Genomic DNA, 22087 nt, shown 5'->3' with positions numbered 1-22087 from the left:
CGGTGGTGGAGTCGCCAGAAAACTTCTAACGGCGGAGATAGAGTCGGGTCAGACGGGATCAGGCGGATCCGAGGGTTTCTAGAAGAGAGGAAAAATCCGAAATTTTCAAGAAATTTTTTCCCAAAATGGAAATATGCTAGATTTGTTTTAGGAAACTTCTATTTATAGGCAAATTACCAAAAAGGGTAATAACTTCCGTCACCCATAACTCCATCAAACTCCGATTTTCGGGTCCCACATATCCACAATCCCGTATCGACGAGATGTACAACTTTCATGAAGGAAGTTTTCTAAGAATTTCAACGTATAAAAAGTCAAACTTCGTGACCCTCCCCCTAAAACGTTGAGTTTCAAATAAAAATTTGTCCGAAAATAATTCCATTGAGCAAACAACATACGAACCAAGCATAAAACTTAAAATTCATACAACTGGTCCATTTTTAAATTACAAAATTGGGTTAATGAAAATCCAAGTCTTCACACTCGTGGAGATTAGGAACAGTCATTCAAGACATTAACTAGACTTTATTGGTGACTTGCTAGAGCTCCAGGTGCAACAACTATGGCAGAACAACTTCACTGGATCTATTCCTCAGGGTTTGGGCAGAAATGAGAAGCTGCAAATCCTGGACTGGCCTTCGAACAAATTGACAGGAGCTCTTCCTCTTGATATGTGCTCAGGAAACAACCTTCAAACCCTCATCACTCTTGGAAACTTTCTCTTTGGTCCTATTCCAAACTTACTCAGAAACTGTCAATCACTGAGTCGGATTCGAATAGGTGAGAACTTTCTAAATGGGTTGATTCCTAAAGGTCTATTTGGGTTGCCCAAGCCCACTTAACTAGAGGTTGAAGACAATTTCTTAGGCGGTTCATTTTCAGAGTCTGATTCAATCTCTAGTGGTCTCGGTCAGAGTCTGATTCAAGGCGGAGGAGGTCGGCGACGGAACTGGAGAATCTAGCATAGAAGGAGCAGAGGTCGGCATCGCAAATGTCGACTGCGGGGCGGAGATTGAAGGATTATGATGTATAGGTTAAAGTCATCAACGTTGTCCTCATTAGCATCGCTCGGGGAGGGAAGGAGAGGGAGAAGAGAGAGAGAGAGAGAGAGAGAGAGAGAGAGAGAGAGAGAGAGAGAGAGAGAGAGAGAGAGAGAGAGAGAGAGAGATCTTGGATTGAGGTTAGAAATAAGAGAGTGAGTGGCAGTGCATAGTTGTTTAATCAATATGAGGCTAGAGTGTCTTCTTACTTCTAAATCATGTGAGTGAGAATTAAAATCTGTTAGTGGGATGAGTGATAATGTTTGGGCTAAAATTTAGGCATTGTGACAGGACCCGCCCCGGATTTCACCCCGAAATCCGGAGTAGCCCTGCGGGGCCCACCTTAGTGATAACTCTACCAAGAACTGGTCGAGTTACCCCTAAAGTGGACTACCCAAAACAGTAACCCACAATAGATCAGAGCCAAACAAAGAAGTGCGGAAGCTATTTGTCAACTATGCCTCGAACCACGTACGCACGACCTCAACTAATAACGCCTGCAAACTGGGCATTAGAAACCGAAAGGCCCAGGGGAAAGTAGATGAAAAACGTTAGCGTGAGTGGACAAAAATAAACAAATTAACAAGAAAAAGATTTCATACTTTCCCACATTTATTTCTTAAAAAAAATTCTCGATGCATGCAACATTTATAAAACGTATGTCTTTAAAACTCGGAGTCTCGTGAAAACATACCAGTCCCCGCTGGCTAAAAGAATTGGACTAGCCCCGCTAGTCAAGTAACAAATAGTAGAATATGGGGAAGGGACGTCACCATACGGGTAAAGGAGCCCCTTAGGCTCAACCTACCCTCGACTACCACTCACACATAGATTGTGTGAGGAGGAGAACTAATAACCTCGACTGCCACCCACGTGAGGAGGAGAATAAATCACCTCGACTGCCACTCACAAACACAAAGTAAGTGAGGAGGAGAATAAGCTACCTCAACTGCCACTCAAAAACGCAAAGTAAGTGAGGAGGAGACCTAATCGAATGACCCGAGTATGGTGAGGAAATCATTCAAAATCCATAAAATCCGAAAGGCTTTCCCAATATCTCACGAGAAAACAAATAAATATTCCAATGACGTGACCCCGCACGCCAAATACTATCAAATTCAGAACCAAACCCGGAAATTAGTACGAGCCCAAATTCCTTCGGAAAAATCTCATTTCCAATAATATTCCAGAATATCTCTAACTTGACTACTAAATATAATATGTAATCCAAAAATCATCTCGGTAAAATAAGTCGCCGAAAAATCTCGTAAATCATATTTCCAAATAATAATCATATATTCCAAAACCAATTCCGAAAGTCATACCGAAATAAATCATAATTAAATTCCAAAAATCAATTCATATGCTCGGAAAGTGATAGGTTAATTAAATAGAACGTACTTTAGTAAATGCATGCATCACTTATTTAAAAAAAAACAAAAGTCCACTCACAGTACTATTGGGCGACCACGCAAACGAGTTCCTTCATCGAGCAATAGCTCGGTACGTCGTCCTGTACACAATTATGTTTCCGTAAACGGCAATCTGATAAAAATAAATACGAACCTAAACGAAACTCAAAAATCCCTATCTCCATTACTTCTCAAATTCCACCCAAATCTCTTCCACAACACTACTTCCTCAATTTACATATTCCACAATGAAAACGAGGGAAATCCGACGGCCGGATTTCCCACAATTCCATCACAAAACTCCAAACTTCGGAAATTCACAAACAATTCCAAACTCCTCCAAAATTCACCAAACTTCACATACAAGCCCTACAATAATATACAATTTAATGGGCTAAAAACCGAAATTAAAACACTGCCATATAAGCCTCCACGCGCCACCAACAGTGGCAGCGCGTGGGCCCCACGCGCCGACGGCCACCACCTCTGATGGCCACCAAACTCCGGCACCAGCATCAACACAACAAGCCCAACCAACTTCCAAACTACAACATCATCCAATTTTACCTCGAAGTGGCCGAATCAAGCCGGTGAAGGAAAGCCCCGAAGCTCCAAGAACCCTAGAAATGAAAAATTGTCAATTCGACTTCTACAATACAAATTGGAATGAACCACCTTAGGGGAAATGATCACCATCAAAAACCGAACCTTCGATGCTAACCTGGTGGCCGGAATGGCCGGAAATCGGCGAAACCCCAAAACTGCAACCGGAGCAAACCTTGCTTCGATCCGAGCTTTTCCGGCCAAATCGTCGAAAACTAAGGGCACCAGCGTGACCAGGGGGAGGAGGCGACCCTGTGGTGGCCGGCTTTCTGCCGGGTGATGGCCGGACGGCGGCCAATCGAAGGGAAGAAGAAGAATCCGAAAGGGAAAGAAGAGAGGTCGGGGGAGAGGAGAGAGAAGGTAGATTTCCGGAAATGGAAATCTACCACAGTAACTTTCTATATATATAGAAAGTTACCATGAACAGTAACGTTCACATTTTCGCTTATAACTTTCGCATACGAGCTCTGATTTTTACGTACCACATATGCACGCGCTCGGTTTAACGTTCTCTACAACTTTCATGAAGAACATTTTCTCAAATTTTGACCTGAACAAAAAGTCAACTTTTAGGGCCACTAAAAGTATCGAAACAAAGTAAAAAGTGAAAGTAATTGTCGTTTACCGTCCAAATGACTAGTAAACTGGTAAATTGAGGTACGAGACGTTACACATTGGGTCAAGACCTCTTATATTTAATTAGAAAAAGGTAATTGTAGTACTTAATATTAAACAGAGAGTATGAAGGCAGTAAAAAAATATAGAATTTAGAGAATAAGATCTCAAAAACAGCAAGGACATTCAAATTTGAATTACTGACCTGAAATTTGGTAAATTGAAAATCTTGACAGCTGATGAGAAAATAACAATTTGTCCTCCTTTTGAATAAGAAGGAAAGACAAATAACAGCAGCTCAGATGGTTTAGCCTGCCTTCATATTCTTCACCAAAATATACACTGCAAGCATAATGTCATGCAAATAAATTTATTATAGCAAGCTAACTCAGAACCCCAACAAATAATGAAAATTATTCTATGTACCAATGGTGCAAATGACCCAATACTTATAAAGTGATCTCAACTCTTGATATTTATAATTAATATTTTTATAAATAACCTAAGAGTGTATTTAATATAATCTAACCATTCATTTATGTCGGTGCAAGTGTATTATATTTTGGTGAAGAATATAAAGGCAGACTAAACATAAATGTATAATTCAAATTAACCACATTGCATGAATAAATCCCATTTGAACTGAGAAGCAGCAACACTATTTATTGAAAAACCTCAATTGAACAGACACACAACCAATTAATTAACCAACCCACCACACAAGCTAGAACGATCAGAGAAAATGCACAGCAAGAGGAGGATTCAAATTTGCTCACCACTATCCTTTAAGTGGTGATACCACCACTCAATAAGAAGTTGTCATGTGTGATAACTCATAATTATGACTAACTATGGTTAACTTAATTATCAGGAAAGAAACAAAATTAATAATATCTTATATTTTATTATTTCATTAAATAAACAAACCTAAATCCTTTCGTATTCTAATTATATTGACTTATCATCGTCGTCTTCTTTAGTTTTATTTTTGTCTCTAGTTCACGCTCACAACAGCCATGTCATGGGCTTTTGAGTAGAGAAACAACTGCCATAACAAGTCCCATGATTGATTAAAATTCAAGCCACACAAATTGAAATTTGAAACTATCATATCAACTCAAGCTAGCATCATGATGCTGGAACTCACATCACAACACCTTTCTTTCTGTAACTCATCAACTCATTCTACCCACAATTCTCTCTTCTTTTTGTTTCGATTGCTACCTAGTTTCTGTCTCACAAATACTCAAACACCCTACTTGTTCATTCAAAGACCCACTACTCCATTCGAAGAACCCATCTCAGATTTCTTGACAAACCGAGGTTTAAGTAATTGGGCACCTCGATTCCTAGATGCCGACTTGGGATTTATGTGGTTTTCTGGGAGTGAAATTGAGTTCATGACTTTGAGGCTGAGAAGTAGAAGGCTTCTATAAAATTTTGGTCCTGATTCTTGAGAGTTAATGTGTCCTCGATTTGGAGAGATGGGTTGTGTTGATTTCCGTCCTCCTCCGCCTCCTCTTCTTGTCTTTCTCACCGACCAATTCTTCTCCTCTGTTTTTTTTTTTTTTGAAAGAAACTGGTATCTGATAGAAGTTTAACGAGCAAAATTCTTCTGCTTGTTTGTTATCTCCTTTGTGATAATTATGAATTTTATAAATATAAGAGTTTTATTAATATTAAATCTCTTTTTTTTGTTTTTGATAATTAAAGTTAACCATAGTTAGCTATAATTATGAGTTATCACACGTGGCAGCTTTTTATTGAGTGGTGGTATCACCACTTTAGGGATAGTGGTGAGCAAATTTGAATCCGCAAGAGGAAGGGAGTTAATACCTTACTTGGCCAGTTCGGATTGGTGAAGGATGGAGAGAAGTAGTGGAGGTTGGTTCATATACAGCGCAGCTAAACTCTACACGTGGAAAGAGGCTGTAACGTGTAAGGGAAAAAGAAGCTATGAAAGAAAGGTAAATAGGGGAAATATGAAAAGGCAAAATGATTATTGTATTGGTCTGAAAGTCAGAAGCAGATTTTATTGTAAACTCACCATTAGGGCCCCAAATGACTTCGTCTTGTTGTTCATAGTAGGGTAGGGGAATGGATAGGCCCGAACTTGAAATTTTGAGGCTTGAAGCGAAAAGTAACATTAAAAAAAAGGAATGCAACTTGCCAACTAAACCAACTTCATTTTTTAATAAAAGACTTACATTTTATTTACTTCATATATTTTTTTTAAATACCTCCAGAAAAAAACAAAAAAACAAAAAAAAAAAAAAAAAAAGGCTCTAATGAGGCATTGGGTCTGAGACGACTGACTCATAGGCCTCAGGTCCGACTCTAGGAATAGAGGCACTTTGAACTATATTTGGCACCTTCCGCACCCTAATTGCAATTACGACAAGAACTTGAAGAAATGGGGAAGTGTTAAAAGATAGGTTTGGCATTCGTTGAGTTTCTTTATTTTGTTTTGGTCAAGCTGAATAATTCATTAAAACAAGGGAGAGGGGAACATAATGTAGAGCTTTTGGGTTTAAAGAGCATTTTAAAAAATAAATATAATAACAATAAGGGTTAAATACTGTTTAGTCCATGTACTTTGCCTCTCTCATCGTTTCAGTCCCTGACATTCTAATTTAATCTAAAAACTCCCTGACCTCACAATTTCCCTCTAATAGTTTCCTTCCGCGTCAAATTAGGAGTTGGCAATGGGTGAAATGTCCAATATACCCCTATGTTATTTCTTTTTCCTTTTTTTTTTCTTTTTCCTTTTTAATTTCTTTTTTGCTTTTTCTTCTTTTTTCTTGTTCCTTTTTAATTTCTTTTTTCCTTTTTTTTTTTTCTTTTCGTTCTGCCTACTTTCTATTTCCTCAACCCACCAATCTCATTCCGATCAAACTCCACAACCCATCTGTTTCTCTCCCCAAATTGAAACCAAACCCAGCAAAAACCTAGCTTGGCGGTGTATAGATGGACATCGAGAAAAAACAAGAGGCTAGGAGCTGATCGATCACTTCTTCACCTTCTCTGAAGCCATCTCCCTCCGTTGTCTCTTGGCGGATCAGCCCTCATCTCCATCGTCACCGACGCCATCTCTCAAACATAAGCAGATCCCAATCAGCTTGGAAATTCGCCGCTCAACCACTCCCCTCTTGTTTTCACAGCCTACTTCTCTCTCTCCCACTCAAATCCCACTTTCTCTCTCCACATCAGGCCTTAATTTGGAAACTTTTCACTGAAAACTACCATTTTTTCAAACTCTAAGGTTTTTGGGTCTTGCTCAAAATGGTGATTTGGATTTTGGGTCTGGTTGAAATGGTGGTTTTTTATGGCCAAGTTGACCAAAACCAGAAGTGAAGAAGAAGAATAGTGATGGAAAAGAAAAATGGCCGCCGGCGTGGAGAACAATAATTGGGGTTTCGGGTCGATCTGGATTGGTTCGCCGACGTGGCGCTACTGATACAGCAGGATATGATGGTCATTAAAAAGGAAAAAGAAAAAAGAAAAAAAAGAAAAAAAGAAATTAAAAAGGCAAAAGAAAAAGAAATTAAAAAGGAAAAAAAGGAAAAAGAAATAACAGAGGGGTATATTGAACATTTCACCCAAGACCAACTCCTAATTTGAAGCGGAATTGACCTATTAGAGGGAAATTGTGAGATCAAGGAGTTTTTAGATTAAATTAGAATGTCAGGGACTGAAACGATGAAAGAGGCAAAGTACAGGGACTAAACAATATTTAACCCTAACAATAACAACCACTTTAGACTTCTATGCAAATGCTGGGTTTATCATATTAGGAATTTGAAAATCAGTACATAACTAATAATAATACAGAAGATAGAGAAAGGTGAATGACAAGCTACTTGAATTCAACTCCCTTTAATTGTTTAATTAAAATTGCAATGCGTGGTGTGCAAGCAATTGACAATTTTTAATTGAGTTTTCACTTCTGCATAAAATGATTTGGGGATCCAACAAACTCTCACACAGACAGTGCTAATCTTAGATCTCTTCGATCGACATGGCTGATCAGGTGAGGCTGTTTGGAACATGGTGTAGTCCATTTAGTACAAGGGTTATATGGGCTCTGAAGCTGAAAGGGATTCCATATGATTACATTGAGGAAGATCTTCCCTACAAGAAAAGTGCTCAACTTCTCAAGTACAACCCAGTGCATAAGAAGATCCCAGTTCTTGTTCATGGAGAAAAGCCGATTTGCGAGTCCATGGTCATCGTTGAATATATAGAAGAAACATGGCTGCAGAACCCTTTGCTTCCCAGTGACCCTTACGGGAGAGCCATGGCCAGGTTCTGGGTTAAGTTTGCTGAAGATACGGTACGTATGCCTATGCATTCAAGTTTCAACAACTCTATTCAGATCTAAAGATTCAGTTGACTAAAATTTAATTTATCATATTTATATAAGAGAAATGCTAGGAGGGGCTATAAATGGGTTCACCAAAATGTGGTTCACCAAACATTACAGAACATAATGTTATCTCCATAGACTAAATTGCACTTGTGATTTCCGTAACTTAAGTCCGGTATCTACTTCAATTCGTTACTGTAGTTTCAATTTGAGCAATTGCAGTCATATCATTTTCTAATGGTTACAATCTTAGCAGTTTACATATATATACTTGAAATCTTCAAAAAATTAAACTACTGGATAAAGTCTGGAAATGAAACTGAGCTACGAAGACCAAATCGGACCAAGAACCAAATAACGTCTCTAATTTTTGTAGGCTCCTGCAATTTGGATGGTCTTTCGAACTACAGGCGAGGAGCAAGAGAAAGCCAAGAAAGAGGTTTTGGAGATGCTGAAAACCATTGAAGAGCACGCAGGTCTTGATAAGAAGAGATTTTTCGGAGGAGACAACATTGGAATTGTGGACATAGCCTTTGGACAGATTGCTCGATGGTTTGGAGTCATTGAAGAAGTAGTTGGGATGGAGCTACTTGAACCCCATGCCTTTCCTCTCGTTCATGCATGGACGAACAACTTCAAAGACGTGCCTGCAATCAGAGGAAACCTTCCTGATCATGACAGAATGGTTGCCTTCTTTAAGCCATTCAGGGAAAGCTTGCTGGCTTCTTCCTGATCGACCCTTGCAACTCGCAAGACATTTATGAGTTGCTTAACCGTGAATATGTTTCTTGAACGTAGGGATGGATGGAACAAATACCCTACCCTGAATTCAACCCAAACGGCGATCATCTATTACATTTTCAGTTACTTTTTTTCTTTCTTCGTTATGTTTTAATTTGTTTGGCTTTGAAGTTTTGAGTTGTCATTTAGTACCATTTGCACTAATAGGTGACTCCATTTGTAAGTGGTTGTTGTGTATTTCAGTTATTAGATGACTTTCAGATATTATATAATAAAACATCAAGTTTTGAGTTTTCATTTCATATTTCAATGTTAGATAAATATTTAATACTAGGCAGCTCGCCCGCGCGATGCTGCGGATTTGTATTTTTTTATCTTAAATTCTATATGCATTAAGATAGAAATGACAATATAAAAATGTTAACTAAATGTATTACTGTTTTGCATGTTATGAAAGCTGGCATTTTAACCTGGCTTTAATATAAACATATTTCAAAAATGGAAGTGTTGAGTATGAGATGATATTTTAACCAAACTTCTGTGTCTACATTTTTCAAAAGAAAGGGATATTCTAACAAAAATATATTCTTTACATACAAATTAAGAAAGTGGTTAAATCTCACCAAAATATTATACATTTCAAGTTGAAACTAATCATCCTCTGATGTATCACTTATTAATTCATATGGTGTTGAAGACCCATCATTTGCTTTTGGATACAAACAACATAATATAAGGAGTAGCATATGAAACTTAACAATGAAGTTTTTAAAAATTTGCACAAGAATTTATTGATCTGTGATAAACATAAAAAGTCTTAAATTTAAAATTTAAGAATTACTCAAGACACCCATTTATATAATACCATATTTACTGACTTTTTCTATTTGTATTTGAAAAATCAACTTAAATAAAGACTCAGGTTATTTCACATTTGACAAACCTAAGCCATATATAAAGACAAATAAAAAATCTATATAATCCTACTAAGCTAATTAAAACCATGGATTCAAGAACAAATAAATTTTAAGATCATAATCCTCTTTTACTTCTATTTGCAATAATTCAATTGAGCTAATATTTGTGTTTTTTTCTTTTGAAAACAAAAAAAAAACAAAAATAAGGACAAAAGAGTCAAAGACTAAAGAAAATAGGGGCAAATTCGGAAAATCACAGTTCTTACTATTCATTGAACAGTACCTCATCAGAGTGGCTGCCATAATTGATGGAAAATAAAGGGCAAAACTGTCTTTTCACACGCTTATGAACAGTATAACAGTGAATTGAGCTTTAGTATATTAAATATCTTATAGTATGTTATATGCATACCAACTACTTTTTTTTTTGTTACCGTCATTTTATTAGAGGAAAATTATTCTATTGGGCACCCAAACACCGATATCCAACTCCCAATGAGTTTGGGTATGAAAATGGCTAACACATGCACTTATGAGAGTAATAGTACTAGGTAAAGGGTAAGTCTATGCTATGTTAATATTTCTCAGATATTAGCTATTTTTACCATTATGAAGATTCATTTTACCACTTTAATGATCATTTTATCACTTGAGGACACATTGTAAAAATTTCCCTAGGTAAATACGTATTTCCAAATCAGTTTGGACAAAATCTTGTTCAAACTGTCAATTTTTTTTTATGTAATTGTCGTAGGGGGGTTCTAGTTGGATCTCCAAATTTGCTATTTGGACCTCTAATTCACTTTTTTAAATACTTAAATAGCTAAGTGCACCTCCTTAATTTTACCAAAATATCCTTAAACAATTAAATTTATTCTTCAACAATCTTTTGTTCTATTTTTTTTTATTATATTTATTAATTCAACTAAGAGAAGAAGAAGCATAATGAATTGACCAAATTGCAAATTTGGACTGGTCAAGTAAGTCAAGTTTTAGGTATTAACGCTGCTCGTGAGTCTTCCGGGTATTAATGCTCGAACTCAAAGAAGAGCCTTTCCTAAAAGCGAGATTCTTTGATGTTGGTTTCCCCGGTTCTATGAATTAATCCAACATTTTGGAGTGTCGTAAGCCATGGAGAATTGAAGATATAAGCTTTGAAGAAAAAGTTAGGGGAAGCAGCAGAACAAACTGATGAGAAATTACAAGTATATATTTTTTGTTACTATTGCATTCATCTATCCCTTCCTAAAGTTGAAACAAATAAGGAGCAGTTTTGCTTACAAGTATAAAGGTTATCTAATTCCATATTCAAAACATGGGACTTTAATAGAAAACAATAACAATTTAAAAATTTCTACAAATGTATCATCTTGCATCCAAGCATGGGAGATTGAAGGGAGAACATACTTTGAAAGTAAAAAGAAAAACGTTGTTAGTTTGTCGTGAGAGGTAAGAAGAGTTTTTTTTTTTTTTTTTTTTCTCTTTCTCTATGTATCCTTATATATCTTTTTATAAGTCCAATAACTATTGAAAAATGATGGAGGTCCATATAGCAAATTTGGAGGTCCAACTAGAACCACCCATTGTCGTATCATGTATACATTAGAAAATTCATTTTTAAAATCATTATTTCAAGATAATTGCTATAAAAAAAAAAAATCAGATTGAAAATCATTTATTCAGATAAAAAAAATTGAAAATCATTTAGTCATACATATGAACCGAACAAATGGACAATTAGGTAAAAATTAAGGCCGTCTTCAAACGTGGGGTTCTAAAATGCAAAAAACTTGGATCCGAACCGGTTTAAAGTATTATAATTTTAATATTTATATTAATTCTATGGTTGAGTGGCTGTGAAATTCATGGTCACCTAGTGACCAGCTAACCTATTTTCTATGATGCACGGATACGGCAAAATGACTTCGTATCCCGTATCGATCCGGGATACGGGTACGATACGTGCGGATACGCGGATCCGGATTTGGGTATGGCCTGGATACGTGCGTATCCTATGCAGATACGTATATAGGTAAATAAACTGGATACGCGGGGGTAATCTAGACTGTTTACCGTTAAAAAAAACAAAACAAAAACACAAAACACTACTGATCAAGACCTACTCTCAGCGCCGCTTCGATCAGTTGGTCGTTCACTCGCTCTTCTCTTCTCCTCTTCTTCGCAAGTTGCAGCTAAGATCAATCAGGCTTCTCCTTTGTTCTTAGTTGCTTCTTACCCATATGAACTTGATTGCTTCTCTGAATGGTAGAAGTTCTTCGATTTGTTTGGGTGTGATGCTTTCAATCGTTGTACTGATCTAGGGTCTGATGGTTTCTGATGCTTTCAATTGTTGTATTGATCAGTAAGGGTCTTATAGAGTTATGGGTTAATCTTTTTGTTTCTTTTTTCTTTTTCCGACTAGAAGGGTCTGATGGTTTTATGGGTTTGATGATAAAAGGATAAGGTTATGGGTTTTATGGTTTGATTGTTTTATAGCTTGATTGTTCAGTTTAATTGTAGATAATATTGTCGTCAACTTTAAATGATACTTAAAGAAGTGTTTTGTGGACTGTGAAATATGTATGAGAAACATTCATTAGTTGTTGAGTTGTTGCCACTTGCCACTCATTCCGTAACATCACTAACATGTTTAGGAAGAGGATAAGTACAAAATGATAGTTGCAATGGTCAGTAAAACCTCACCCAAAAAAACATGTTACTTGCTGCCTCTAAATGCCATAACATTTAAGTAAGCAAGATTGCAACATTTACGATGATAGTTGAATTAAGTTGTGTTAACATTTTGTTTGAACCTTTGGATTGATAATGTTTGATTGTGATAAACTAGTACTTTGTTTATGTTTCATAATTTTTTTTTCTAATTATATATATATATATATATATATATATATATTTAATTCACGTATCCTTTGCGTACCCGGATCCAATTACATTTAAGATTTGTCGTATCCACAGATCCGACCGTACCGTATCCGGATACTCGTACCCGTATCAGTGCTTCTTAGCCTATTTTTATTATTTTCATATTATAAGATATATAATTTTATGCAGCAAGGAATAGCAATTCAACTTACTGGACAATTTCTTACTCTCTTTGGATTTTGGGCAAGTCCTTTTAGTCGAAGGGTCATATGGGCGCTAAACTAAAGGGTGTCAGCTATGATTACGTAGAAGAAGACCTTCCCAACAAGAACCAATTGTTATTACAGTACAACCCAGTCCACAAGAAGGTCCCAGTTCTTGTTCACCATGAAAAACCAATCGCGGAGTCGATGATTATTCTTGAATATATTGAACAGACATGGCCGGATAATCCATTGCTGCCCAAGGATGCTTATGAGAGGTCCATCGTTTGGTTTTGGGCAAATATGTAGATGAGATGGTATTCTTCTAGTCTTCTTAAGCTTCTGTATAAATTTCTCTTCTGTTATATGTTGTTGATCGTCTAAACTATAGTACGAATTTCTGACGAATTTTATTTATCAGGTAAATTACTATATATTCTATGAGCTAGTGACGCAAGTCTCCCTTCATTTGATTACTGAGACACTGATTCCTAATAATCTTTAGGTTTTTCCTGGAGTGAACCTGTTCGTTCACTGTACCTATTATAATCAACGTACCTTACTCTTTTGTAACTGAGTAATTGTAATTTATGGAAAAAGAAGTAGTTAACAGATTTTCTTTTTTTACAGAGTCCACGGATGTGGGATTTTTTCATCAAAGTTGGGGAAGAACAAGAAAAGGCAACCAAAACATGTTTGGAGATTCTGAAGACCATAGAAGAGCATGGACTGTGTGAGAAGAAGTTCTTTGGTGGTGACGCAATCGGATTGGCTGATCTTATTTTGGGGTGGGTCATCCACATATTGTTGCCTATGGAAACTATTACTGGAATCAAGCTTATAGAAGCCGAAACATTTCCTTCTTTGCATTTATGGTTGGAAAATTTTTCTGAAATTCCTGCAATCAAAGAGAACTTGCCTGATTATTCTCAAAAAAAAAAAAATAAGAACTTGCCTGATATGGATAGAGTAATGGAATTTTTCAAAAAGACAAGGGAGAGCTTAATTAAATAATGTACTTGATAAATAAATAAGAAATCTACACATTGGCAATAGGGCAAAATAAGTAGAACATAATCTAGTCGTGAGATGGTTAATTTGCTCATGTTAACTGTGAGTATAATCTGCAGGCTGCACCCAGTACTGGTAATATAGTGCGCGCAGTCTTTATATGGGGTATCAGTCAATATATATAATAGCATAAATTAATTTTCTTAATTATGAGAATATAAATTTTTTTCACTATGTTTTTGTTTCAAATTTGGTGCCTTTAGAAAATAGACAAAGCTACAAATACAATATACTGTGTGGCACTTGGTTTCGCATAGTTCTTAAAATGCTCTTCATCCCAATCTCTAACAAATGAGAAATTCATACATGTTGCGATGAGAAATTCATACATGTTGCGTGATTGTACCTACCACCCTTCACCTCAAAATAAAAGTAGCTAAAGGAACGGATTAATTGTGCTTGGAAAAGAAACAAAATGCAAGCAACCCAATTACTTCACCTTGTTGTTACTTTTAAATTAATTTGATCTTTGTATATAGTCTATGGTCAGAAATGGTAATAAAGCTGATCAAATTTGGGAAAGAAAAAAAAAATTTCGTTTCCATGTTTGGATAACTTTTTGCTATGGTGCTGGTAGAAAAGAGACGTAGGCAGGTACATATAAAATTAAGGTGAACCCTACATTGTGTACCATTTACGTGATTGTATACTCTTCATCCCACAGTAAATGGTGAGAGGAACATATTGTTCGTTGAAAAAAAGAAGAAGCAGCGAATCGTTGCTTGTTTCTGTGCCTCTCTTTGGTTTATTTGGTAAACAAGGAATAAGGTGAGATATGATGGCATTACTCCAGATGTTGCTATGGCTTGCAGGTTAATTATTGGCCATGTTTATGCTTCTAGTCGCATAGCTACTGGACATATGTTTAACAACATACATGAGCTTTGTGTCTTGAAGAGGTTTGGTGCTACTTGTAGGTCGCGTTGTGCCCCAAAAGTTTACAAGATGAATTGGCATCCACCCATTATTGGTTGGTTCAAGGTTAACACGAATGGTGCTTGGAAGCCAGGGGACGATCGATCAGGTTATGGTGGAGTTTTTCGTGATTTCCATGGGGAGGTTGTCAGTGCTTTTTCATCATCCCCTGACATTCCTAGTTCCATTGCTGCGGAGGTTATGGCAATGATCAAGGCAATCGAGCTTGCATGGGTTCGTGATTGGAAGCATATTTGGCTTGAAGTTGACTCGTCCCTAATTCTGAATTTTCTCCGCTCTCCTCAAATGGTACCTTGGCAATTACAGGTGCCATGGAAAAATTGTGTGCGTCGCATTTCAATGATGCAATTTCGTTGTTCACATATTTTTAGTGAAAGAAACCAGGTGGCTGATGTTTTGGCCAATTTTGGCGCTTCAGGTACGGGCTTTACTTGGTTTGATTCATCTCCAAGCTTCGTTAATCAATTTTGTTTAATAGATAAGTTGGGTCTCCCTAGTTTTCGTTTTAGATAAGTTTCTTTCTTTTGGAAGGCAGGATGTTGTCTGTCATTCCTCATTCGTAGTACTTTACATCTGAGAAGTGTAGGATATTTACTTGTATTTCTCTTTATTTTTAATAAATCTTTTACCTCGCATTTGCGAGGTTTGATTAAAAAAAAAAAAACAGATCTCCTTATTTTATTTGTTCTTTGTACATAGGCAATGGAACTGATCGAAGTCGTTGATAAAAGATGAAATTTCCAGGAACGAAACACATAGCTATAGTCCATGTTCAACGTATTTTTTTATGCGTAGTCCATGTTCAACTTTAAGAGCATGCAAGACCGAGCTAATAAATTACTGAAGCTTTGATTATTAAGTTAGTAGGTGGGTAATACTATATAATTAAGATGAAGAAATATTATCTTCGAACTTGTTGCCCAAGCAAGATTTGAGGTCACTAGAAAATTAGGTTATATGGTCAGTCAAACTAAACAAGCAAGACAGAAGTTTGTCTCGGCTTGAAACGCTAGCTAGCTAGTGGATTAGTCACATCGGCTGATTGGCTAATTGGTGTAGCATGTCTTGTTTTTTTTTTTTTTTTCTATAATTTTTTTAGAAGAAAGGGTCAATTAGGCTCCTTTCATATCTTGATTAATGAAACTGTAAAATACAATGATAGAAACATGGTGCCTAAACCTCATATTACAATAAAGATTGAAGTACATTGATCTCAAATAATAGCGGGAGTCTCCAATAAACCTAACATGTTCTTAATTCTAGAGGAATCGTAGCTTTTTTTCATGTATTAAAGGAATTCGTATTTTTGGAGAAATTCGAACCTCTTTTCTAATTAAAGGCTAGGACTTCTTAAAATTGGAGGTGGGTTCCCAGTTGTAATGGCCCCCTTTCTTTCGAGATTGTGGGTGGGTGCCAGTCACCCCAAATCGGCTGTCGCAAAGGAACTAATATCACCTAATCCTCTATTTAATTTATATAAAAAAATGGCTAGGACTTCTACGTCTTGAATATCCAATGAATAAACCTTCAAGTGAATGAATGGTGAATAATTGGACAATTTAATCATCATTGTAATCAAATTGTGCGTTTATTGTAATTCTTATTTGAAAATATTACGTTTATCTTCTGTAACTATAGATATTTATATTTTTTGAATTATATTGTCATTCACAAAAATCAAACTTAGAGTCTCTATCAATCTGTTTTCTGTTGTAAAATGATAAAATGCAAATTGGCTTAACAAATTGGGAAAATTCTACAATATGTTAACATATAAAATGCATACAATTATCACTTTTAGAATTTAATTACTAAAATGAGAACTTACTCATTGTTTTTCATTTTCTTTTACTTTTAATTCACCCTCCTCCAAGTTAAGTCTCGGCATTCAAATACGCAAACAAGCATTCAAATACTCCAAAGAACTGAAAGAAGCATTCATTTGTATGAACTCTTTCCTCATGATGCTTTCGAAGAAAACAAAGTAGAAACTTGAGTTTTTTTTTTTTTTTTTTTTGGAAATAAGGGCCAGTGCAACTGCCATCAAGCCTTCACTAATGAAACTGCTGAATACAATAGGGGGGACGGAAAGCCTAAACCCCAACTTATAATAAGTGCCGAGAGAACATCCCAAATAATAACAAGAGCCTCAACTAAGCCTATATATTCAAACATGCACCAACTATGTTTTGGCATATTTCTTGGTCCCCTTCTCAGGCAGACATACACCACTACAATTACGATTTATGAGCAATGGCTACGGAAGGCAAGCCATGGTTGCAGTGTTTTGTGCGCAAGAGTTTCAGTCAACGCAATTCATTCACTTTATGAATGAATCTGCGGGTGATGCATGCCACATTTATTTACAAGCGTGACTTTTCTTTAAAATTTCTTTAAAATATTGCTTTAGTCCGCTCTTTTTGCATTGGTCTTGGTAAATCTCTCTCTCCCTCCCCTCTCTGGGTGACTTCTTTATAAAATATTGTTTCAGTCCCGCTCTTCTTGGTAAATGTCCCCCCTCCCTATCTTTTTCACTAGTGGCCTCTCCTATCTTTTTCATGTTATCTGCACTTTCCTTCACACATGGATCTGATCAATTTTATAACTGTAATATTTTCTTCTGTCATATTGCGATTTCTTCGATTTGGCTGTAAATTTGAAAAAATTGTGTATCGATCTTTTGTTTGTGTGGTAGAAATTTCTTTTTCCTTTTTGTGAGTTTTGATTATGAATTGAGTTTTTGGGTTTATTTCTGTTTTGGGTTTTGATCTTGAATTTTTGTTTTTTTTATTCTTGCAGGTCGTATTGTTTGGCTGTTAAAACCCTATGCCAACCTCATCTCTCAGGTATAGTTTTTGGGTTTAAGTTTTTATTGATTTGAGATGGACTTTGAATTGGGTTTTCCTGAGGAGACCAATCTCGTACCTTTCGTAGTACTGCTAATCTATACTATTATTAAGATAAGAGACTTTGTTAGTCAAAATCTAAAATTTTGACAGAATTGACCCTAGAAGATTAATAAATTTTGAGAATTAATTAAATCACAAGGATAATTAAGACATTTACAAAATGTATTTTTATTAAAATTTTTTTTTTAAAAAGGTACCCTCAATCCACTTTTCTCTCTCCCATTTTATTTTCTTTGTAATAACCAACTCTTTTCTTTTTTATTTTTTATTTAAAAAAAAATAACTTGCACATGCAGAGCAAGTGTGGAGAAATGCTAGTAACTATTAATACTACTGCATCTAACAATATTGAATCGCTGCATGAAGTACCACTTGAAAGGAGCTTTCTGTTAGATTTATTTGATCCGAATCCCATTTTACATGATGCAACTTTCTGTTGCATTTTACTGTATATGAATATCTCTTTAAAGGTAGTCATATGCTTCTTCTTTCTTATCTTGCTCCTGCAGTTTGCTTCAACAAGGAATGAAACAAATAATAATAAGCCCAGAAACCTCTGAAGCTAAAGCATTGGAGAAGGTGGAGGATAAGTCCGAAGTTGCCAGGGTATACCAAATTTCCTATGCAAGATTAATTGTTCCGTAGTGTTTTCTTATAGATAATATGTAATTCATGCTGTAGTGCTAAAAATGTTTCTTTGATGATTATTTAGGCATTGAAGGAAAGTGTTCTCCATCAAATATGTGAGGCAAAGCCATTGGCTTTGATCATTGATTGGAATTCACTCCTGTCTAACAAAAAGAAGACAACTGTCATGTATTTCTTTGTATATTGCTGCTGAGTTAACTGACTAATTTTTGTGCAAGCTGATTTACTTAGCAACTTGGATAATTACTACTTACTCATTTCCTTTGCAATTTGGGCTTTTGTTAATTGTTTTTATACCCTATACTAATATTTGTGTATGTTGTTATTAATTGCAGGCACATACTATACTAGATTTCCCAACTTTCTTGCTTGTTAGCTCAATAGAAAATAGTTGATTGAGCCTTCAAACATTTAAAATCAATTGCAGGTGCTTGGCAGCAAAGGGTGAAGAGTCTAGTGAATCTGAAAGATATTCCAAATATTATCGTTCGCCATGCCCAGGTGAATGGGCAAGTATTTCTTAGCTTATTTCTTCTGCAATTATTTGTCTTCCAATACAATCTAATTGGAAGTTTAACTTCTTCTGTTAAACTTTTTAATAAATGTATTAAATTGTCGGTACTTTACTCATACGTAGATTGTCATTGCATAAACTATGACATGACTGTATAAGGATTGCATAATCTGAACTTGAACTTGCAGCATAGCCCTGGCAAAGTTTGCACCAGAATCACAGGGCACGCTGAATTTTAAGTTTGGAACTTCTTCTGGAGCTGTATCTTAGCCTTGAGAACTTTGTAGTTAGAAACTTGTATGTGATAACAATCTATTGGGATGGAGTGGGTTATGTAATGCTGTATTGGGTTTGATTTATATAGTACTCATAGTGACATTACTGTAATCTCTATGGTACAATGAATGAAGTTATTAATTTTATTTTCATCTTTTCTGGGCATGGTCAAAATTCAATTCCCTGCAAAGCAGGTTAAAATCCAATGGAGATTTGTTAAATCATCATCATCATATTAATAGAACAGAAATTGGTAAACTACTAAATTAGGTTTGAATGGAGATGGGATGTCACAGATGCATATAGGCGTGGATAAAAGGATAACAGAATATAGTAAAGGCTGTCACGGACATAGAGGTAGGCCCCTCCAAGAGTCAAACTGAACAGAGCCATGTATGTGACATAAATGGGCCTAAAGCAACTGGTCCACAGAGCACTGACGTGAAAACAATGTTGCTTTGCTCCATAGCTTTGCTCCATAGACACAGATAACCGTAGCCTTTAACCTCCATACCCACGAATCATGCATGTGGCTATTGTTCAGAATTGTGGTGGTGATATTACATGGTACAATTTAATTTCATATTTTAAAATTCTCGATTTGAATATACCATTTTCTCACTTAGAATCTTAACGCGCGCACCATCTATGTTGCTATAAATTGACCTTGCCTCGCACCAAAAGACTCTGCAAATTAAAGCACTCCAACTTTGATTTTAAAACATCAATTGGCAATATATGGAAGAAGTGAAGCTACTAGGATTTTGGCCAAGCCCCTTTGTTTATAGGGTGATATGGGCTCTCAGACTAAAGGATGTGCAATTTGATTACGTAGAAGAAGACCTTTCCAACAAGAGTGAACTGCTACTGCGGTACAACCCAGTTTTGAAAAAAGTCCCGGTGCTTATCCATGGCGGCAAAGCAATTGCCGAGTCCCTTGTCATCCTTGAATACATTGAAGAGACTTGGCCACAGAATCCCTTGCTTCCCAAAGATCCACATGAAAAAGCCTTGGCTCGATTTTGGATGCAATTTGGTCTTGAGAAGGTAATTTTATCCTTAATCTGTATCCTCTGAGCTTATATATATATATATATATATATAGCAGGCTAGTTCAATAAGATAGAATAAGTTCAGTTTCACCCTCCGCCCTGGGTTTTCTCTCTAGAAATTGAGAGTCGGTGGCTCTCATCTCGCCCACCATGGGCGCTTTTGCCCGGAGCTCGTCTCCGATCTGAGGTCATGTGCCTCTCCTTTCCTTTTATTGTCTTTCCCTTTATGTTGATTGCCCTGACTTGTATATATGCTCCTTGGAGCTCGTTTCAAAACGGGGTCTGCCCGTTAGTGCACCTGGTGATGCTACAAGGGTCTGAACATCCTATGGATGCCTGTCCCTTCGATCCCTTTGTGGATCTCACCTCCCTCTCTTTTCAACTGGTTTTTCTGGTTGATCTGTTGGCAGAAGATGTTCTCCGTTTCGGAGATGGTTTGAGATTTGGGTTTCTTCTCTTTGAATCTGGTTTGCTGTTGGTTGGGTGTTCGATCGGAACTATGATGGGTCTGCCTGGTTTAGGCCCCGTTGTCTTTCTTTGTTGGTGCGTTCTGAGATATCTCGATCTTCTTGGTCGTGTAGCTTGGTATTCTCTCCATGGCAGCGATGCAGTCGATGTCACGGTGCTGTCCTCCTTGCTGAGATACTCCTTGGGCGGCTTCTGTGTTGTAGTTTGGGTTTGCTTTATGTTGCTTTGTTCTTTCTTGTTCCTGTTTGTTTGTTGTTCCAACCCAGTTTATGGGTACTGTAACCTTTCTTCATTTTAATGTTAGTTGTTTGCTCTTTGCCAAAGAAAAAAAAAAATATATATTGTTAATTAGTCTATCTCATAACTGCTTAATTAATAATTTGAGGGTTTATATAATGTTTTAGACTACTTTAGAGTAACAATGTCTTGGGGAGGCAAACCTTCAATCCCTATGTGGAAAATAGCGAGCCTAATAAACTCGATCGCGTACGAGAAAGGACCAACATTTCAGCAAGTCCTCTGCTCATCTTCATTTTTATTACACAGTTTCAGTTAGTATAAATGATTTAGAGAAAGAAAGATGAATATGCATTGATACTTTAATGTTAATGCGAAGCTAGTCTCTTCTTTATCTTCTTTCAAATCAGAAAGAAAGGCAAACGGACGTACCATAATTGCATGCTAACATTTAAAAGTTGTGTTTAGCTAAATAGAAGATTATAATTTGGGTCCAAAACCAGATGGTTCAGCTAACTTTAATTTATGAAACTATTTGTTTGTTCTGATATCTGGTTATAAGCATATATATCATCTCCTCTGTAATAATCGTTTTTGCTCTTTCGGTTTGTTCTCTAGATGAGGCCAATTCATCAGGCATATTTCCCAGCTATTGGAGAAGAACGTGAAAAGGCAGCAAAACAGTATCAAGAAGTTTTGAAAATCTTGGAAGATCAATGCCTTGGAGACCAGAGGTTCTTCGGTGGTGAAACTATAGGTATGGTGGATATAGTATATGGAATGCTAGCTTACTGGTTTGAGTGCATGGAAGAAGCGGTGGGGGTGAAAGTTATAGAGCCCAGCATTTTGCCTCGCTTGCATGCATGGGTTAAGAACTTGAAGCAAGTATCTGTGATTAATGATAACCTTCCTCATCATGGAAAACTGCTTGCCTATTACAAAACTTCAAGAGAGAAATTGGTTTCAGCCCGTAGTACTCTACCCACTCCCAGTAATCATGATGCTAGCTAGTTTTGTGCTTTATGTTATAAGTCTAATGTTTTGTGCCTTTTCTTTTTATGAATAAATTGTGTGTATTATATATTGAAGATCAAATGCAATAAGAGGGCTCTTACAGTCTTAATTACTTTCTTGGCTTATGCATATTCCTGACTACTCCTTTATAGTGGCTTTAAATGAGATGAGTAACATTCAGC

At 36.4% G+C, this 22087-nt stretch overlaps 2 protein-coding genes and 1 long non-coding RNA gene across 5 annotated transcripts; all 3 read left to right on the top strand.

Moving 5' to 3' along the window:
• Positions 1–7627: 7627 nt before the first annotated feature.
• Positions 7628–9032, top strand: LOC112196866 (glutathione transferase GST 23). The gene is made up of 2 exons (XM_024337329.2): positions 7628–8003; positions 8413–9032. Exons 1-2 carry the CDS (start codon positions 7689–7691, stop codon positions 8767–8769), a joined length of 672 nt encoding a protein of 223 aa, XP_024193097.1. The 5' UTR covers positions 7628–7688; the 3' UTR covers positions 8770–9032.
• Positions 9033–17603: 8571 nt separating this feature from the next.
• On the top strand, positions 17604–18817 carry LOC121052705. Its single transcript, XR_005809828.1, has 3 exons — positions 17604–17633; positions 18206–18302; positions 18680–18817. It is a non-coding gene; the product is annotated as an uncharacterized LOC121052705 (long non-coding RNA).
• A 759-nt stretch (positions 18818–19576) lies between these two features.
• On the top strand, positions 19577–22034 carry LOC112196865 (glutathione transferase GST 23). 3 transcript variants are annotated; one of them, XM_040518161.1, is made up of 3 exons: positions 19577–19701; positions 19819–20181; positions 21510–22034. In XM_040518161.1, exons 2-3 carry the CDS (start codon positions 19873–19875, stop codon positions 21900–21902), a joined length of 702 nt encoding a protein of 233 aa, XP_040374095.1. In that variant the 5' UTR covers positions 19577–19701; positions 19819–19872; the 3' UTR covers positions 21903–22034. The 3 variants fall into 3 exon arrangements, with proteins under 3 accessions (XP_040374095.1, XP_024193096.1, XP_040374094.1); XM_024337328.2 differs by having other exon boundaries at positions 19640–20181; XM_040518160.1 differs by lacking the exons at positions 19577–19701; positions 19819–20181 and adding an exon at positions 20236–20862 and having other exon boundaries at positions 21510–22014.
• Positions 22035–22087: the final 53 nt, after the last annotated feature.

This window comes from Rosa chinensis, chromosome 4 (genome assembly GCF_002994745.2).
Source record: "Rosa chinensis cultivar Old Blush chromosome 4, RchiOBHm-V2, whole genome shotgun sequence".
Taxonomy (NCBI): Eukaryota; Viridiplantae; Streptophyta; class Magnoliopsida; order Rosales; family Rosaceae; genus Rosa; species Rosa chinensis.
The sequence above is the reverse complement of the archived record's forward strand: the minus strand, read 5'-3'. Positions and strand labels throughout refer to the sequence as shown.